Source organism: Mirounga leonina, unplaced genomic scaffold, assembly GCF_011800145.1.
Source record: "Mirounga leonina isolate KUSES-001 unplaced genomic scaffold, KU_Mleo_1.0 Mir_82, whole genome shotgun sequence".
NCBI classification, from domain to species: Eukaryota; Metazoa; Chordata; class Mammalia; order Carnivora; family Phocidae; genus Mirounga; species Mirounga leonina.
Genome location: NW_023270825.1, coordinates 33,196,360 through 33,216,774, shown reverse-complemented (window position 1 = coordinate 33,216,774; position 20,415 = coordinate 33,196,360). Strand labels below are relative to the sequence as shown.

At 35.5% G+C, this 20,415-nt stretch overlaps 1 protein-coding gene across 5 annotated transcripts in view; it reads left to right on the top strand.

Annotated features, from left to right (window-relative positions):
• GPHN (gephyrin) overlaps positions 1-20,415 on the top strand; it is a 626,508-nt gene that overhangs the window by 524,859 nt on the left and 81,234 nt on the right. For all 5 annotated transcript variants that reach the window (XM_034992943.1, XM_034992941.1, XM_034992938.1 and 2 more), the window contains 2 exons: positions 5,559-5,651; positions 15,743-15,798. In XM_034992943.1, the coding sequence (XP_034848834.1) occupies positions 5,559-5,651; positions 15,743-15,798 (149 nt within the window). The remainder of the gene's footprint in view (positions 1-5,558; positions 5,652-15,742; positions 15,799-20,415) is intronic.

The following is a 20,415-nucleotide window of genomic DNA, read 5'->3' as shown; positions in this document are numbered from 1 at the left end:
ATAATATCTAGTTGAGAAGTTACTGCTGCCTGGTTCCATTCAAGTTGAATGCTGAGCCTCTCTTTCTAAAAATCTCATGCCCAAAGTTTATTCAACACCAGTACTTGGGCTCCACCTATGGGCAAAGAGAAGGGATGGTTTAACATGTAGGTACGTGTATGCAAGAATGTCCCATGTGATTTGCACCACTACTGTGTACTCTTTAAGTTACAAGATAGATCATCTGGGCAGACATTGAATCAAGGCTAATATTAACTGCTTGAAAGAGCTATCCATTGACTGTTTAGTCCTGAACCCTACTGAGAGATATGGATATACTTGCTTGTGTAGCTGAGAGGTATATCTGGCATATATTCCTTCTGTTCTCTAGTATCTTCTGCCAACTGGTAGCCCGGACCATTTTTCAATCAATTGCATATTTTTCTCCCAGTCCTTTCCCTGCCCTAGGCTTTTGGACCAAAACTTGAGGTAATGATTGTTTTTTCTTTGAAGAAACTTAATCTCTGCTGTTAACCTGATACCACATCCAAAATCAGAACTAATCCAGTAGGGAACAAATTTACCTTAAAGATAGCAACCCCTGTATTTAGCATGAGTCCAAAAAAAAAAAAAAACTGGCTAATTCTATATATTATTAAATTTATATTAATAACTTTAGTTAAATGTGAAGCAGTTCTTTCTTTCCAGATGAAATGTTTTATTTTTCTTTCCATGATATTTGAAGGTCTATAAAAACCAGATGGCACATTGTGTGCTACAAATAATGACTGTTCTTTGTTCTTCTAAATATAGTATGTTGAAATGAGATATTCTTATTTTTAATCTATTAACTTTGCCCTTTATTGAGATATAACTCATATGCTATATAATTCACCCACTTAAAGTATATAGTTCAAGGGTTTTAGTAAATTCACAGATACGTACAACCATCACCACAGTCAATTTTAGAACATTTTCATCACCTCAAAAGAAACCCCATCCTCACTAGATGTCATTCTCTTCTATCCTCTCCAATCACCCCCATCCAGCCCTAAGTAACTACCAATGTACTTTCTACTATAGATTTACCTACTCTGAACATTTCATATAATGGGATCATATATGTGGTCTTTTGTGACTGGATTCTTTACTTAGCATAATATTTTCAAGATCCATCCATGTTATAGCATGTATCAGTACCTCATTCCTTTTTTATTGCAGTAAAAACCACATTAACATAAAATTTACCATCTTAACCATTATTAATTGTATATTCTATGGCATTAAGTACATTCACACTGCTGTGAAACAGATCTCCATAACTTTTTCATACTGGATACGTGAAACTCTACACCCATTAAACAACTCCCCTTTCCACCCTCATCCCAGCCCCTAGTAACCACCATTCTACCTTCTGTTGCTAAGAATTTGACTACTTTAGATACCTCATGTAAGTAGAATTATGCAGTATTTGTCTTTTTGTGTCTGGTTTATTTTACTTAGTAGCATAATGTCTTCAAGGTCCATCCATATTGTATCATGTGACAGTATATAAATATATACAGCACATTTTGTTTATCCATTCATCCATTGATGAACATTTGGGCTGCTTCCGCCACTTGACTATTATGAATAGTGCTACAATGAACATGGGTGTGAAAATATCTCTTTGAAATGCTGCTTTCAATTCTTTTGGATACAAACCCAGAAGTAGAATTGATGGACCATATGGTATTTCTATTTTTAATTTTTTGAGAAACTTCTTATGATTTTCCGTGGTGGTTGCACTATTTTACAATCCTACCAAGAGTGTACAAGTGTTCCAACTTCTCCATATTCTCCTCAACACTTGTTATTTTCTGTTTTTTGTTTTTTGGTTTTTTTTGTAATTGCCATCCTAATGAGTATGAGGTGATATCTCATTGTGGTTTTGATTTGCATTTCTCTAATGATTAATGATGTTGATTCTCATATGTTGTTGACTATTTGTGTATCATTTTTGGAGAAACATCTGTTCAAAATTTTTGCCCATTTTTAATTGAGTTATTTGATCTTTTTGTTATTGAGTTATAAGAGTTCTTTATATATTCAGGACATTAACTGTTTATCAGATATATGATTTGCAGCTATATTCTCCCATTCCATAGATTGCCTTTTTACTCTGTTGATTTTGTCCTTTAATGCACAGAATTTTTTTTCCCTATATAATCTTTTTTTTTAGATTTTTTATTTAACTCCAGTGTAATTAACATAGAGTGTTGTATTAGTTTCAAGTGTATAGCATAGTGATTCACTCAATGCTCATCATGATAAGTGTACTCTTTAATCCCCCATCACTTTTTCACCCATCCCTCCACCCACCTCCCCTCTGGTAATCTGCAGTTTGTTCTCTATAGTTAAGAGTCTGTTTCTTGGTATGTGTCTCTCTCTGTGTTTGTTTTGTTTCTTAAATTCCACATATGAGTGAAATCATATGGTATTTGTCTTTTTCTGACTGACTTATTTCGCTTTGCCATTATGCTCTCTAGCTCCATCCATGTTGTTGAAAATGGCAAGATTTCATTCTTTTTATGGCTGAATGATATTCCATTGTGTATATACACACCACATCTTCTTTATCCATTCATCTGTCAGTAGACATAGGCTGCTTGCATAATTTGGCTATTTAAATAATGCTGCAATAAACATAGGGGTGCATGTATCCCTTTGAATTAGTGTTTTTATATTTTGGGGGTAAATGCCCAGTAGTGATGCACAAAAGTTTTTAAATTTGATGTAGCCCCATTTGTCTATGTTTGCTTTAGTTGCCTGTGCCTTCGGTGTCATACTCAAGAAGTCATTACCAAAACTGAGAAACAGACTCTTAACTATAGAGAACAAACTAGATGGCTACCAGAAGGGAGGTGGGTAGGGGGATGGGTTAAATAGGTGAAGGGGTTTAAGAAGTGCACTTGTTGCAATGAGCGTTGGTGATGTATGGAAGTATTGAATCACTATATTGTACACCTGAAACTAATGTTACACTGTATGTTAACTAACTGGAATTGAAATAAAAACTTTTAAAAAACTGAGGCCCACTTACAAAATGGGGAGAAATGTTTCATTATAAAATCAGAAATGTTTGGGAGAAATGTTTCATTATAAAATCAGAAAAAATAAAGAAAACATTTTATCTATTCATCACCGCTATAAAAAAAAATCATTACCAAATCCAACGTCATAAAGTTTTCCTGTATCTTTTCTTCTAAGAATGTTACAGTTTTAGGTTTTATGTTTAGTTCTTTAATCCATTTTGAGTTAGTTTTTATATATGGTGTAAAGTAAGGGTCCAACTTCATTCTTTTGCATGTGGATATCCAGTTTTCCCAACACCAATACCATTTGTGAAAAAACTGTCCTTTCCCCATTGAAGATCATTTGACCATATACACAAAAGTTTATTTCTGAACTTTCTATTCTGTTCCATTTGTATTAGTTAGGGTTCTCCAAAGAAACAGAACCAATAGGAATATATACATGATGAGATTTATTGTGAGGAATTGGCTCCCATGATTATGGATACTGTTCAGTCTCATGATATGCCATCTGTAAGCTGAAGACCCAGGCAAACCAGTTATTTTGTACCTGGAAGTATATACTTCTTAATATCCTTGTGCTATCTTTTATTATTAACTATTACTATTAATGAGCTATTCAAAATCCTAGCAAAGTCATTCTCTTAGGATCTAAGCTAGGGTAGAGTTTACATTTTCATGAACCACCCCAGGCCAGATTAGTTCCAGGCAAGGAGCCACCCCAGGAGGTTTATTGTGATCCTGGGCAAATACCATCAGGAACTATCTTATAGCTTCATTTGGCAGTTAATTTTGTATAAGTGAATCCAAACCAGACTCTGGTTTCACCACTTCCCTGGACTTACGAAATAAAGGTCCATAGCTCCAGGGTAGCTCCAGAATAGCTCCAGAATAGCTACAACCTTCTAGGAATATCTGAAGCTAGAATCTGCTAAGAAGTTCTCCCTTCCAATTCAGCTGTCACCTCCCTAAAAGGAAAGAGTATCACTGTCACTGGATCAGAGTACAAAACTAAAAATCTCTCGGTACTTACTTCTAGGTCCTGGGATCTGGAAATCAGAGGCCTTGGGTGGCAAGAAGGACAAAGCCAAAAACAAAAAACTAAACAAACAGACAAAAAGACTCCCATCTAGCTCTGGAAACAATTATATGAACATCTTATGTAAATCAAGTCCTGTATTATAGTCTTTGGAGACAAGCTTGATTTTTTTTTTCCTTCCCCTCTTCTTCCTTCTCCATCTCCTATTTGTTATTATTTTGCCTCTTTGAAATAATAATAATAAAGACAGATTCTGACTAGAAGATTTAAGGAATTGGTCATGACTCTTGAAACTTTATTCTTTTCGGCACTAGTTCAAATTCCTAAGCTCTAGCTGAAAATGATTTTTATCCAGAGTAGTTTGAATAGTCATTTCACAAGACAGGTTACTGGCCCTCTGCTTATTTGTAATCACAAATTTTTTTAGGTTAATAAAGCCAAAATCAAAGGCTAAAATTCCTAAGAAAAAAAAAAACTTTCTTTATATAAAAATGACATTTGATCATTATAAAAAACTTGGGGGGTGCCTGGGTGGCTCAGTCGGTTAAGCGGCTACCTTCAGCTCCAGTCATGATCCCAGGGTTCTGGGATCAAGCCCCGCATCAGGCTCCCTGCTCAGCGGGGAGCCTGTTTCTCCCTCCCTCTGCCTGCTGCTCTGCCTACTTGTGCTCTCTCTCTCTGTCAAATAAATAAATAAAATATTAAAAAAAAAAACTTGGAAAATTTCAGAAAAGTATAGCAAAGGGAAATCATTACATAATTCTAATATACTAAAATAACAAATGCTTTATATTTTCATGTATGCCCTTCTCATCTTTTTCTGTTGACATGTACACATCTATCTTAACATAGTAAAGATTATACACTACATGTGCAATTCCATATGTTTTTTAAATATGTGTCATAAGAATTTTCCTGGTCAATGAATATTCTTCATAAATATTACTTTAACCTGCATAATATTTTATCATAAGGATAGATCATTGTCTACTTAAATTTCTATATTATTGATCTTTTTATTTTACTTTTCTCACTAATGTAAACAACTAAAATAAACATGTGCATAAAGATTTATCTATTTTCTTAGGATAGATTTCTAGAAGTGAAATTACCAGATCAACAAATATGAAAATGTTCAAGAATTGGCTTTTTAAAGGAAGTCTTCTTTGGGTTGTTAAAGGATTAATGACACAACAAATTGAACACATGTTTGATGACTGTGTAGCTGCTCATATTCAAATAATCTCTGCAAGCATAACTATTAATTGACTGAATCTAATCTTTCATTTCAGACACAAGGATACATCTCTTCCTTCTGTCTTCAACTCCTTGGGATAGAAATCAGGAGGTCTGACTGAGCCCATGTATAAGCTTTGTCAGACAGGCACTTATCCACCTTGTTTATGACTGCCTGTTTAACCCATTGCTCTCAAAATCAATATTTTTCTTATTTTCTCTTTTTTCAGATGGAATGGGGAGAGTCCTTGCTCAAGATGTATATGCAAAAGACAACCTACCCCCCTTTCCAGCATCAGTAAAAGATGGCTATGCTGTCCGAGGTAAATATATTGTGACTTTGAGTATCATCGTACTCACACTGTATTTTTTTTTTTTTTCAGATATTTTGCTCAGCCTAGGCACCCAATGAGTTTTACACTTTTTTCCTGCCTGGTTATCAAAATAATTTTATTCATAGATAACAATCTGGATTAAAACTTTTCAGTGAAAGTACTGTCATTACTTGAAAATGTTTGTTGACAAATGTGTAGAAATTGATAGAAACACTGTACCATAATTTATTCTTTTGACCTCTCTACATACCAGGTAGCAGACAGTCTTGGTCTGGAAGTTTTCCATGTTTTCTAGTTGAAAACATTTATGTGGTCCAAAAAAGAAGAGCAGATTCCCAACACAGGAATCATGTAGGGTGGGCTTTTCTTCTGTTTTAAACTCAAACATCAATAAGGGCTTCATAAAAAGCAAGCACAGGGAAACCCTCTAATTCCCTGGAAGAGCTGTATTTCAAAGCTCTGAAACCTCCTATGGTACCAGCAGCTCATACCTGTGGAGTTCCCTGAGATTGCATAAAGGTTAAAAGCATATACTAAATAGCAATTGCCTGCTTAAAGTCTAATCTAAGAACCCAAAATGAAATGCAATGGAATTACTTAGAAACTATTATTGGTTATTAACTCAAGGCTGATACCATTGAAGAAATGTCTAAAAACATTTCCCAGCTTATCAGAGCTGTTAAGAAGGCCAGTTCCTTTTTAATGGTTCTTTAGGGAGTCTCTAACTTGTTTGTTGTTGTTTTTACTCTATCTAGCCATTGAAATAATTTCATTTTTATAATTAAATATATTCATTCATCTCCTCCATGTCCCATCACGATTTCTTAGTGGTATCTTTTTGTGTTGGAGGCACTATAGCAAATGGTTATGGTTATGGGCTTTGAAAAGCGAAGTAAGGGTGATCTGGATCCCAGTACTAGTTACACCTTTATAACTTTGAGCAAATTACTTAAACTTTTTGAGCTTCAGTTGTCTCATCTGTAAAATGATGATAATTATAACAATACTTATCCCAACAAGTTGTGAGGATTGAATGAGACCCTAGAAAGCCTTAGTAAATTATCTGGCACCAAAAATAAGCACTCAATAATTGTCTTATAAAATGTTTGATAATGGTAACTATTATTATCACTATCATTATGATAAGCACATTTCCATAGATCATTTCTGAAAAAAAAGGTTAACATTTATTTGAATTGTTACTCTCCTATTCTATGTAAATAAAGTGGTAGAAAGATTAATTTCTACTAGTGTATTCTTTCTTGGGGATACTATTTTGGATGTATCTCATTCAGCTTGATCTCACTAAATTAGAGGATTTCTGAAAACATGAATAACAAATCCCCAGTAGCTCTTATGATTTTTTTTCTTCCAAATTTATTCCTTCTACAGTGCTTATTATAATGAATATTGTCCAGAAAGAAAATTATTTCAATCTTCTGATAGCTTCATTGGCTCTTCTTGTTTTTTGTTCTCCAACTAAAATTTCAGTTCTGGCGCCTGGGTGGCTCAGTCGCTAAGCGTCTGCCTTCGGCTCAGGTCATGATCCCAGGGTCCTGGGATCGAGCCCCGCATCGGGCTCCCTGCTCAGCAGGAAGCCTGCTTCTCCCTCTCCCACGTCCCCTGCTTGTGTTCCCTCTCTCACTTTGTCTCTCTCTGTCAAATAAATAAATAAAATCTTTAAAAATAAATAAATTAACTAATTAAATAAAATTTCAGTTGTTTTGAATTTATAATTGGTAGCCATATAGGATTACTATAAAATGAAAAAGAAGTCTTACTTCCAGAGTAGAATAGACAACTTTAGCAAATGAAATACCAAAGGGATAAAAAAGTCTATTTTTTACATTCTTGGTAATATAAAGAAGGAGAAAGGGAGAAAATAAATTATTTGAGACAATTATTCTCAAACAGAATGTTGTTCTGTGATTTTTGCATGAAATAGCAGCAGCTCAATAAAAAGAAACTATTGCTCTTAGCTTTTCTAGTTGCCAAAAAGAGTGATTAGCCTACATGAGCCCTAGAAGAGCCTTTCTGCTACCATAGAATCTACCAAAGAAATTTTATATAAAATTACCATCTGATATCTTATTTATTCTTTTGTTTTGAAATGGTGGTGTTTTTAGCTATTTCACACACACACACAAATAAAAAACATCTAACATCTCACAATATAAAACGTTCCAACAGACTATTACACAGCTTGTTCACATTATTTCTTTCCTGTGAAGTGTTGCTATCTCCAAGATACAGAATATATAACAGAGACATAATACATAACAGATAACCATTATGGATATGGTTAAATCTCAAAAGTGGGAATGTTTGCTGTGTCTGTGTATATATACCAACATCATAATTAAGGCAGCAGAAGCCATCGATGAACAAAGAGGCGTGGTCCCAGTCTTTTCTGTGTTAGAACACCGCCCACAGGCAGTGTTTGGTAAAGAACATCCTTGAAGCTGTTGTGGCTCTCTACTTCGTGTACCTTCTCTCCACCCTTGTCTTCCTTTACTCCCATTCCTTTCTCCCCACTCCCTTTATTTTCCCTTTTTTCTTCTCCTCTGCCTTTGCCGTAGGCCTTCCAGTAATAACCAGTGGCACCTGTGAGCATTGCTAACCCTGTAGGTGTAAAGAGGTTGCTAACTTGCTATGGATCACTAAGCATTAGCCAGTATCCTTCAGAAACATGTGGCATAACACTCCAAACCAGTTGGAGGATCACTTGCTTTAAGGTATGTGGGTTGAAAAATCAAGACAGTAAAAAATGACTGAGCAAATAAGAAATAAGAACGGCTTTAAAAAAAGAAAGAAAAAATAGAGTTTAAAGAGTTTAAAGAAGGCAGGAATCAAGTAATCATGATATAATAGGAAGACCTGTAACCTAATAAACCTAAAACTGCATTCAGGATGGAATGAACTTTTTTTTTTTGTAAAAGAGAAAGGGAAAGATTTATTTTGGGTGCTGACAGAGGGAGAAGGTGACAGGCTCAAGTCTTAACAATTGACCTCTCCCAAGGATGGAATGAATTTGAAAGATAAAATGAAAGTAGCATGTTATCACTTAATTAAGATCAATACAATACTTTTATTAATATTTTTGAAGAGTTATTTCTCCCTTCACACTGATTAAGCTCATCATCTCGATGCATTTCCACCTTCCCCTAGAGATATGGATGCCTATTATCTCACAGTTTTTTTGTAGATGTTAATAAAGGCAAAAGTACCTCACATCCCAAATTCAGCTTTCTTAAAACTTTTCAATTCAAAAGGCATATTATCCCTTCCAGAACTTGTTTTACAGAGATGATTTAGAAAGAGGGAAAAGTCTGAACAAGCCACTAATTATTTTGAGAACCACGTGTAACAAACAATTCTGGAAGGATATAAGACAAATCTTTGCCACTGGGGTAAAGTAAATTTTAAATTTTTCTTTTTTACATTCTGAATGAAATACATACTTATGAAAAATACAGAAAATTAAAAAGAACATTTTAAAATTACCCATTATCTCACTGCCTAGCCACTATTAACATTTTGTGTACTTCCTCCCAGTTGGTTAAAGTGCATACTAAAATTCAGTATCACCTCTTTGATTTAGAGCTTTTGTTCTTTTACAAAAGCCATGTTCTAGGGTTTCTATTTCTTCCACCTAAATCCCTGGCCACAGCTGGTTTTCCATTTGATAACCTGTTGCCTTTCACTATAAGTCACTCTGGATAAAGAAGAGGGCCTTATGATGTGGGAATATTACTCAAGTGAACAGAGATATTTGAATTAATTAATTTTGGTCAATTCCAAAAAACTTAAAATACTGTATTTAAGGAAATAGTATCTCTTTTCCCAATACTAACAATAAATGGGCATTTTTTTTCCTGGAAGATGATGGTAAAAAATTCAAAATGCTTGCTCACTCACCTGTCCTACTCTTAACTTCCTGCTTTCCATAAGAAAAAGCCACAGATTTAAAATTCCAAACAACTCACCTGATTTAATTCCTCAGTATAATTGCAGCAAGTATTAATCCTGCTGTGCTAGTCTTATCACCTTCCCTTGCCCCACCCAACACTTTCTATAATCTTAATTTCAGTATACACATAAATACTACTACCCTGTTGCCTATTATCAAGTCTTAGACAGTTTGGTTCCATAATTAGTTCTTAATCCCTCTGTCTGATTATTCTGTCAAAGATATTTCCTAGGACCTCTGAAAGTTATGCCATCTCTATAGTCTCAGTTTATTCAATCCTACCATGGAAATGTCAAAACTCTTTATTATTGAAAATACATATAGCTAAAAAGTGTCTCAAGAGGCATAAAAGGAGTTCCCATATGGCTGGAAAATGAAAATGAAAGATAGTTCTATGGTAAAGGGCTCAAGGAAGATCATTGCCACAATAAATAGTTATCTAATGGTATTCATTTAAAAATGATATGATCTTTAAATAAACAGGTGAAGAAGACTAAAGTGTTTTCTGGACATTAAAAAAAGAAGGTAGAAGTGGGAGCAACTTCAGGGTCTAGCATTGAGCATTATGAATCAGTTATATAATGCATTTGCTGCATTATATAATTTGGTTTATATTGGTTTTTATCACTTCCTTCAAATTAAATTCTACAATTACAAAAAAGAAAAGAAAACTCATTAAGAGAAATTTCTAAATGTGGGGAGAGGGGGTTCTAAGCCTCTACAGTAATCCTTGGAATCCATCCATCTTTTCTAATGGCATACTGTGGCTTACTTAGTTTCTTTCTTTCCAAGCTTTAGATTCATGTGCAAACATACCTCCACTTCTGCTCCTTCCCACCCAAGCTTGTAGAATTCATCTTGAAAATGGCAACTTTTCTTTTACCTGTCTCTTTAATAGATATTTTAAAATAAATATCAGCAAGTTAGATAGATCATTATTTTTCTGTCTTTTTAAGAAATAGTGAGCCTTGTGATAATGTAAAATCAGGATTTCTGTTGTAGTTCACTAATTTTTTACTCCTTATGTTTTCTTTAAGTCTGAATTTGTCTATATTCAATTCACTCTTAGAGTGCTCTGCTCCTCAAAAAGGGTAGTTCATTAACCAGCACCATCAACATCAGCTTGTTCGAAATGTAGAACCTCAAGCCTTATCCCGACCTAGTGGATCAGAATCTGTGTTTTAACAAGATCTCCAGGTGATTTGTATGCACATTGAGGGTTGAGAAGTACTGTTATAAAGGAAATAATAAAAACAACTTCTCTCTTGCTACCAAGAGCCTTCTATAATGTGGTTTGACTGAGCCTTCTTTAGCTAGCAATATAGAGACATGTTTCCCAGATAGAAATTTTCAGGGCAAGGTGAAGAACATAGTGTAAGTGAGCACATATTCTCTCTCCAGTCAGTGTACCTTTCCTCCTTAGACTCATTTAAGGACTCTTTCAGATGTTGGCCTTCTTGACACTCTATAGCAGACTTGCCCCAAATGATCTCCAGCCACTCATTATTCAGTGACATTTATTTGGAGCATTTGTGCACAATATTGATATAAGGCATTTTGAGTGTAGGTGTATTTGCATGTGTCGGAAGCAGGAGACAGGAAGAAGGTTGAAGAGCAGAGGGTTTCAAAAAAGAAATAAATGGGGCACCTGGGTGGCTCAGTCGGTTAAGCGTCTGCCTTCGGCTCAGGTCGTGATCCCAGGGTCCTGGGATTGAGTCCTGTATCAGGCTCCCTTCTCCTCGGGGAGCCTGCTTCTCCCTCTGCCTCTCTCTCTCTCTCCCCCCGCCCCCACGTCTCTCATGAATAAATAAATAAAATCTTTAAAAAAAATAAAGGAAGTGATCCTTGTATCTAAGGAGCTCGTAATCTAGCTGAAGAAATAAAGCATACACATTTTTGAAATTATTCAAGAAAACTTAGAAAACACAATACTAATATGTACAAATCAGTTTACAAACTCCCCACCTAAGTATTATGGAAATGCCAAATTCATTTCTTTATTCTTTTAACAAATATTTATTGAAAATCAGTGATAAGCTAGGCACTATTCTATATCCGAATTATTATATAAAATTAACCAGAGCAGTCTTTCTAAACATTCTAAAGACAGTCAATGTTGACTCACATTTGAAAACTATATACATAAACCAGCAGGAAATGGAAGGCATTCAAAATGTAGCATTTTGTGTTGAGAAATATTATTTATTTGTTCATGTATGCATGCATCCTTCTAAATAGATTCTTAGAAGCCATATTCATTTATTGAACATTTTTAATACTTCACATATTGAAATTTTATTGAATACCTATTATGCAGAAAGTGCTACGGATTCCCCTGAGACAAATAAGCAAATAATTGCAAATAATTAAAAAGCCATAATTAGGGTTATTTAGGGAATACGCTGGGGAAACAAAAGAGAAAGTAGCTGACTCTTGAAGGAAGAGGAGTCAGGTATGACTTCATAGAAAAGGTGACACTTGAGCTGAGTCTTAAAAGCTAAGAAGTCTTTAATCAGAAGGCACAGATTAAAAAAAAGGACACTCCGAGCAATGAAAGTAACATATATTATGGAGCTGAAATATGAGTCATCTTGGTATTCTCAGGGAGCTACAGTTCTAGAAATTGAGAGTGGCTAGGGCATAACATATAAGGAAGATATGAACCAGAGGCCTTTGCACATAGGTGAAGATCTTTAGATGGAGCATTTCCACTTCATATTTCTCCTTCTCCCTCCCTCCTTCCTTCCTTCCCTCCCCCTCTTCTTTTCTCTCTCTCTCTCACACACTCACATACCCCTTTTGCCTACTTACCTTTTATTCATCCTTCATATTCAAACCAGAAATCGTTTTATCAAGGTGGCTTTCCCTGACCCTCCAGTATACTTCAGGCACTTTCATTGTATGATCTCATAAAATTATATTCCTTTCCTTTAGAATGGTTTTCATAATTTGCATTTATATATTCATTAGTGTGATTATTTGATTAATATCCATCTCCTCCACTACATCAATGGCTTTAACCCCACCCATAAGAAGACACACATTAAATACATTATACACACACATATAACATATATAACATGGGGCGCCTGGGTAGCTCAGCCTTTAGGCATCTGCCTTTGGCTCAGGTCATGATCCCAGGGTTCTGGGATCGAGCCCCACATCAGGCTCCCTGCTCTGCGGGAAGCCTGCTTCTCCCTCTCCCACTGCCCCTGCTTGTGTTCCCTGTCTCGCTGTGTCTCTCTCTGTCAAATAAATAAAATCTTAAAATATAAATATATAACATATACAATATATAAATGTACCTATGTACACATATAAATAAAAATAAGTTTCATGAAACAATATTCATCCTTACCATGTGTGATGAAATATATTTCTATTCATTCTCATTTTAAAAATTGTTTACAAGTTTACTTTACAGTCCACCTCCATATTTGGTCCAGATTTTGAAAAACATCACAGCTGCATTAGAATAGAAACCATGTGTGCTGGTTTTACTCCATTCTGTCCCAGCATCTGATATGACACTTAAGACATAGAACACTGTATAGAAATTTAGTGAATGAATGAAAGAATTAAAAAGCTTTAAAAGATATTATTTTTAAAGTATTATCCCAATTTTTATCAACAAGAAAACTGAAGTTTAGAGAAAGACTTAATAATTTGCTGAGGCAAGGGAAACATAAGCAAAAATGAACTATTGGGACTTCATCAGGATAAAAAGTTTTTGCACAGCAAAAGAAACAGTCGACAAAACTAAAAGACAACCTACGGAATGGGAGAAGATATTTGCAAATGACTTATCAGATAAAGGGCTAGTATCCAAGATCTATAAAGAACTTATCAAACTCAACACCCAAAAACCAAAAAATCCAGTCAAGAAATGGGCAGAAAACATGAACAGACATTTCTCCAAAGAAGACAAACAAATGGCCAACAGACACATGAAAAAATGCTCAACATCACTCGGTATCAGGGAAATGCAAATCAAAACCACAATGAGATACCGCCTCACACCAGTCAGAATGGCTAAAATTAACAAGTCAGGAAACAACAGATGTTGGTGAGGATGTGGCAAAAGGGAAACCCTCTTGCACTGTTGGTGGGAATACAAACTGGTATAGCCACTCTGGAAAACAGTATGGAGGTTCCTGAAAAAGTTAAAAATAGAGCTACCCTATGACCCAACAATTGCACTACTAGGTATTTACCCCAAAGATACAAATGTAGTGATCCGAGGGCGCCTGGGTGGCTCAGTTGGTTAAGCGACTGCCTTTGGCTCAAGTCATGATCCTGGAGTCCCTGGATCGAGTCCCGCATCGGGCTCCCTGCTCGGTGGGGAGTCTGCTTCTCCCTCTGACCCTCCCCCCTCTCATGTGCTCTCTCTCATTCTCTCTCTCTCAGATAAATAAATAAAATCTTAAAAAAAAAAAACAAATGTAGTGATCCGAAGGGGCACCTGCGCCTCAACACTTAGAGCAGCAATGTCCACAATAGCCAAACTCTGGAAAGAGCTGAGATGTCCATCGACAGGTGAATGGATAAAGGAAATGTGTCTGTGTATATATATACACACACATTGGAATATTACTCAGCCATCAAAAAGGATGAATACTTACCATTTACATTGACGTGGAAGTGGGGGGTATTATGTCAAGCAAAATAAGTCAGTCAGAGAAAGACAGTTATATGGTTTCACTCATATGTGGAGTATAAGAAACAGTGCAGAGGATCATAGGGGAAGGGAGGGAAAACAGAATGGAAAGAAATCAGAGGGAGACAAGCCATGACAGACTCTTAACTACAGGGAACAAACTGAGGGTTGCTGGAGGGGAGGTGGGTGGGGGGGTGGGGTAATTCTATATACTGTATATAGAAAAAAAATGGATAAGTTTTTCCATCTCAATTCTGAAAGTGTTTCTTCTGATTTAAAAATAAATAGTCAATGGAAATTGTAATGCACAGCTGCCTATATATTATGATTTAGAAATAGCATTTTGGCCAATTATTTTTTTAAAAAAATGCTGTATTGGGAATTAAGGGACTGTGTTTTAGTCCTAGGTCTACTACTAACAAGAACTTGTCAACCTAAGTTCCTTCATTCTGTGACTCATTTCCTTCAAACGTCAAATGTAAAAAAGAAGATATGTTCTTTCTACTCGACAGTTATTATGAAAATCAGACTGGGTGATAAATAAGAAAATAGTAAGAAATAGCTTGAAATTTGTAGAAAGTGGAAAAATATGAATATAAATAGTAATATATCAGTATAGACAGTTATATCCACGATAGTGTATACATACATCACAAATATATACCCATAGAAAGGGGGGTATTTATTTGAAGTACAGGCTAGAAGAAATAGTTCTATTTAAAAAATACAAGTATTGGGCGCCTGGGTGGCTCAGTTGGTTAAGCGACTGCCTTCGGCTCAGGTCATGATCCTGGAGTCCCTGGATCAAATCCCACATCGGGCTCCCTGCTCGGCAAGGAGCCTGCTTCTGCCTCTGACCCTCCCCCCTCTCATGTGCTCTCTCTTTCTCATTCTCTCTGTCTCAAATAAATAAATAAAATCTTTAAAAAAAAATACAAGTATTTGGGGTTCCTGGGTGGCTCAGTCATCTGAGCTTCTGACCCTTGTTTTCAGCTCAGGTCGTGATCTCATGAGTCATGATCTCATGGGTGGTAGGATCAGCCCACATCAGCCTCTCAGCAGGGAGTGCGCTTGAAGATTCTCTTCCTCTGCCACTCCCCCCACTCTCACATGCTCTCTCTCGCTCTTTCTCTCTCTCATTTAAATAAATTAATCTTTGAAAAAAATTAAAAGTACAAGTATCAAATTATGGAGCAACAGGAAGACCATCTCCAGTGACACCCAAGAAACAGCATGATTAGAATCATTTCTACTGGTACTTCTGAATGGTGGATACAAAGATCAAACCAGTAGTAATAACGCCATTATCTGGTCTAGGAGATCAGAAAAGTATTCATTTTCCTGAAGCTTTATCTGATCATTTGAGTCAAATTTTTAAATTCCAACACTAGATCCTTATTCCTTGCTATAGGTCCATTTTGATGTTTGTTCTTGGTTCTGTTCACCTCACAGCTGCTGATGGTCCAGGAGATCGTTTCATCATTGGGGAATCCCAAGCTGGTGAGCAGGTGAGATTCATAGGCCTGAAAGGCCCTGAAGATTTCAGTTTCATGGACTTTTAGCATTGAATTCTAACCTTCTACCATCATTGTAATGGAAATACTAGAGATGAATTAGACAGGTTATCAAAGAGATTAAAGGAGGTTCCCATGAGAAAGAGCCAAAATAATTATTTTTTAACCGAAAGAAATCTGCATCTTTTAATATACAGCATGGTATTTTTGGTATGTTTCACAGACATACCCCACAAACATTTTCCAGTCCTATTATTAGATAATTCTTTCTTCCTATATAAACATTAATGTTCTGAATAGATCTATAGTTTCTAGGTGATCTTCTCAGACTTTTCTCCAACCTGTGTTACAAACAGGAAAAATTAGAAGAAGCCAATTATTTAACCACTCAAGCTAATCACTTAGATTAGCTTTGCTCACTAGGGCTAGCCAGTGAACAGGTATATATATATTTCTATTAAGAAATGAAGCACTAATGGGCCATAGAAGTCCTCTTATTTAATGCTTTTGAGACTAGTAATTGGCCATTTAATTGGAAACAAGTGGAAAATTATTTTATATTTTTAAGATAAATGTAAGTTTAACTTAAATGAACATTTATTTGTCAATAATTTGATGGAGAGCTAATACTTTTATTTTAACAAGTATCTACTATTTCAATTTCTATCTGGCCTTTCTTACATAAATCACACCCAAAAGCACTTATATGATTTCCAGTTTTGGTCTTTAAAGTGGTAAAAAAATTAAGGACATTTGCAAAGTATCTAAGTATAGAATCCTTCTAGATTTTTATTGTGTTTTTACAATTTTTACAGCTACTTTACCCACACTTAATTTGACAGTTGTTTTTGGCAAAATGTTTTAATTGAGTTTTTCCAAAGGTTTAACTTAATTTTTCTAGGAAAAAAAATTTTTTTCACACTCATATGTCATTAATTTATGTAATATTTATTTAAATTACATAATTCAGTAGCAACTGCTGCCACAAACTGGCACAAACAAGTTTGGGAAGAAACTCAATTGAACTGTAAAGCAGTACTTTACAATTATACAAGAGTCTAACAGCCTCAAACTTAAACAGTGCTGTAAGCATCTTTATGTTTAAGAGGAAATAGAGAGCATATGTTAATCCAGTGAATTTTGAAGGTTGGTTAAAAGAGCTCTTGCCTTATTAAATAGAACCGGAAGAAGACCAAGATACTTTTTTCCTCTGCTACTACCCAACATTCATAAGCATTATAAAAAAATAAAGGAGGATATGAATGAATGAATGTGGAGGTTTGGGCAAAAGCTATGTCCCATGCCTTTTCTTCCTTGGCTTAGTATGTACTCCCATATGTACTGAAAATATGGAAAAGTTAAGGACATATATAGGAGAAGTATGGTGCCCATGTTGGTGACCCCAGGATGAGGCTACCTCATCCCTACATCCAAGCATTGAAGAGAACTGTGGATAGATCTCTGAAGCCAAGCCTGGCACTATAGTGATTAGGTGCTGTACACAGGCTGATTTAAATCCTCATGACTGTTTTCCTGACAAAAAGAACAGCTAGGCCTGGGTCCCTTTTTTATAAATGACTTGTATTATGACCTCATAATTTACTTGACTTCTTGATATGTATTTCAATCAGTGTTGGTTATCTAAAGCATCCATTTGTATAACAAGGCCACAAAGTACCAATTATTCTAGGTCTCTGGTCTTCGGTTGAGTCTATCTAATAACACTTATCAAACATACCTACTATGTGTACCAAGCACTGTGTTGGGTTCTAGGGATATAAAGTAGATTAAGATATGATTTCTACTCTTAAGGAGTTTACATCTAGTTAAAGAGACAGACAACTAAATATATTAAGTGTTAAACTAATGCTATCAGTCATGTACTGTGCAGGATAATAGGGAGGTTGAGCATTTCATCCTAGCAGGATTAAGAAAATAACATTGGAGCTGGACCTAAGAGGATTTTACAAAAACAGAAATGAGAAAAGTACATTCCAGGCCAAGAGAACAGTATAAATCAAGACACAGAGATGTTTTAAAAAATTGCATGGAGTGTTTAAGAAACTGCAAATAGTTCGTGGTAGTCAAAGCCTAGTATAAATAGGTAGATAGGTAACAGATTAATAAGTGCCTTGTGGTCTTCTTAAACCTTATTTACTAGTTAAGACTTCCAACTGGGGCGCCTGGGTGGCTCAGTTGGTTAAGCGACTGCCTTCGGCTCAGGTCGTGATCCTGGAGTTCCGGGATCGAGTCCCGCATCGGGCTCCCTGCTCGGCAGGGGGTCTGCTTCTCCCTCTGACCCTCTTCCCTCTCGTGCTCTCTGTCTCTCATTCTCTCTCTCTCAAATAAATAAATAAAATCTTTAAAAAAAAAAAAAAAAGACTTCCAACTGTACTAGAGAACTAGGAACACAAGAAAAGTCATGAAACTTAAAAGTTGCTAACTTCTTGTAAGGTCGATGGGAAAAAAAGATGAAAACTATACAAGAAAATGGGGTTTCTCTTCAAATTATCTGTGATGTCCTTTATCTATAACTAAGGTATCATACAGACTTTATAGCAATCTCAGAGATCTTAAAAGAGCCAAATTGCTCACTTATTGAAAGTACATATGCTTGAGAATTAGGTGCCATTGCATACACTGAGATAGTGATTTACAAAATGCTTTTATGGTGTACCAAAATACTTGACTTTAAATCACTTATAGTTTGGTCCTATTGATTAGCACTGGACACTGTCAAAGAAAATATTACATGATTATAAAGTGCTGTCATTGGGCAAATTTCAAAAAAACCCAACACCTCCATTAAGGAAAAATCAAGATTTTAACCATTTTTACTTTATATAAAACATATAAGGTATAGCAATAAAAAAAGAATGAGTTACTCTTAAAGAATTGTTACTCTTAACAATCTAAAGGAAGTACTTCATGTATTCCTAGAGTTTTTCAACTGATTCCATTCAATTGAGGTTTATATGTTTACTCTAAGTGGATATATATATATATATCCAATAATATCTTTTACATTGGCTCTCATCTAAGTGAGCTGGTAGGAAGTCTTCACATATCAGATTTACTAATCTTAGAGAGGAGTCAAATTTTTTGTTCAAAAATCACACGAAAACACTTCTTAAGAGTTGATTTAAAACAAATAGAGAAAATTACAGGTACAACCACAATAAAACTTAAAGTAAATTTACAGAGTATGGTACATTGAACATGACTAAATTGAGGCAGGGCTCCAGACTAAGACACTTCAGCTTAAGAAGCAACTGCCCTGAAACTCACTTTAGGATTCGCTTTCTGCCTTAGCCAAAAAGGCACTTTCAGCAAAAGAAGGGCCTGTTTAGACCTATATTAAATATCTTTGTTCCATAGGCTCTAAAGATAGTTTCAGTATTAGTACCTCTATTAAAAAATACATATATCAAAACTAATGCTTTTCATCAAAAATCACTGCACTGCAAAATGGCCATCTATAGTACATTAAGAGATGTCCTGGACAATGAGTAATATTGAGGTTGAATTTTCTTTTTTAATTTTAATGCTTTGGGCCCTAAACTTTTCATATGAAACCCTATGCAGCATCTTGGTAGAAAATTACATAAAAATGTAACCATTCCGAAAGCCTGGAATGTCTTTTATTCAAGTAGCTGAATAAGGAAATATAAGATACATAGCTCAATGCCAGAGCTGATCCCAAGAATCTCTTTTGTCAATAGCTGTGGGAGAAAAGCAGGGAGAACACTGGAGTTTTAAGCCAAGAAGGATGGAATACTTCATGTAGTTGTCACCTAATGAGATCATACATGTTCATTCATTCATTCTAGACACCAACTTTGTGCTAGACACGTTCTAGGCTTTGGTATGAAAGAAATAAATATTTCTGGAAAAGGAGTGATTAAAGGGACTATATCCAAGAAATAGATTAAGGGAAACCAACAAAGGAATGTTAAGCACCCGGGTACTAACAGTGACACTCCATTACCAACCACCTCTAGGTCTAAAGGGGCAAAGGGAAAGAGTGGTACCTGGACCTGAGGAGATTCATAGCTATGAGATAGGGCCACCCAATAGGAGTTGTGACCCTCAGTAATAAAGATGATATAGCCATCACCAAACTGCAGCCCAGCAGGGAAAGAGCAAGCAGAATGAAAACCCTACTTTTCCTTTTGTCTTACCCTCTAATCTCTTGTTGACCACTCCCATTGGTTGAACCTAATCAGCAGCCAGAGTGATGGGAACCTGGATGAAGCAGTCCATAGAGGTCAGCCTCTGGGCCATAGCACAGGATAGAAAATGAAGATGTGATCTGGAGAGGCAAACAAAAAATAAGACAAATCCCTGTCTTTGTAGGGCTTATATTCTAGACTTTAACAGTGCACTTAACTCTGTATCTAGTATAAATTGAAGGGTTTGATAATTTTAGCTATTGGTGGTATTGTTTACAGCAATAATATTATTGAAAAAAGATTTTTAAGGCTGTTCTAATAAATTTCCTGTTTTGCTTTGTACATCCAGTAGAGGGGTATTTTTCCTTAACCATTCCCTAAAAATTGTTCATGTGGTAGAAAATATATAACATAAAATGTACCATCATAACCATTTTTA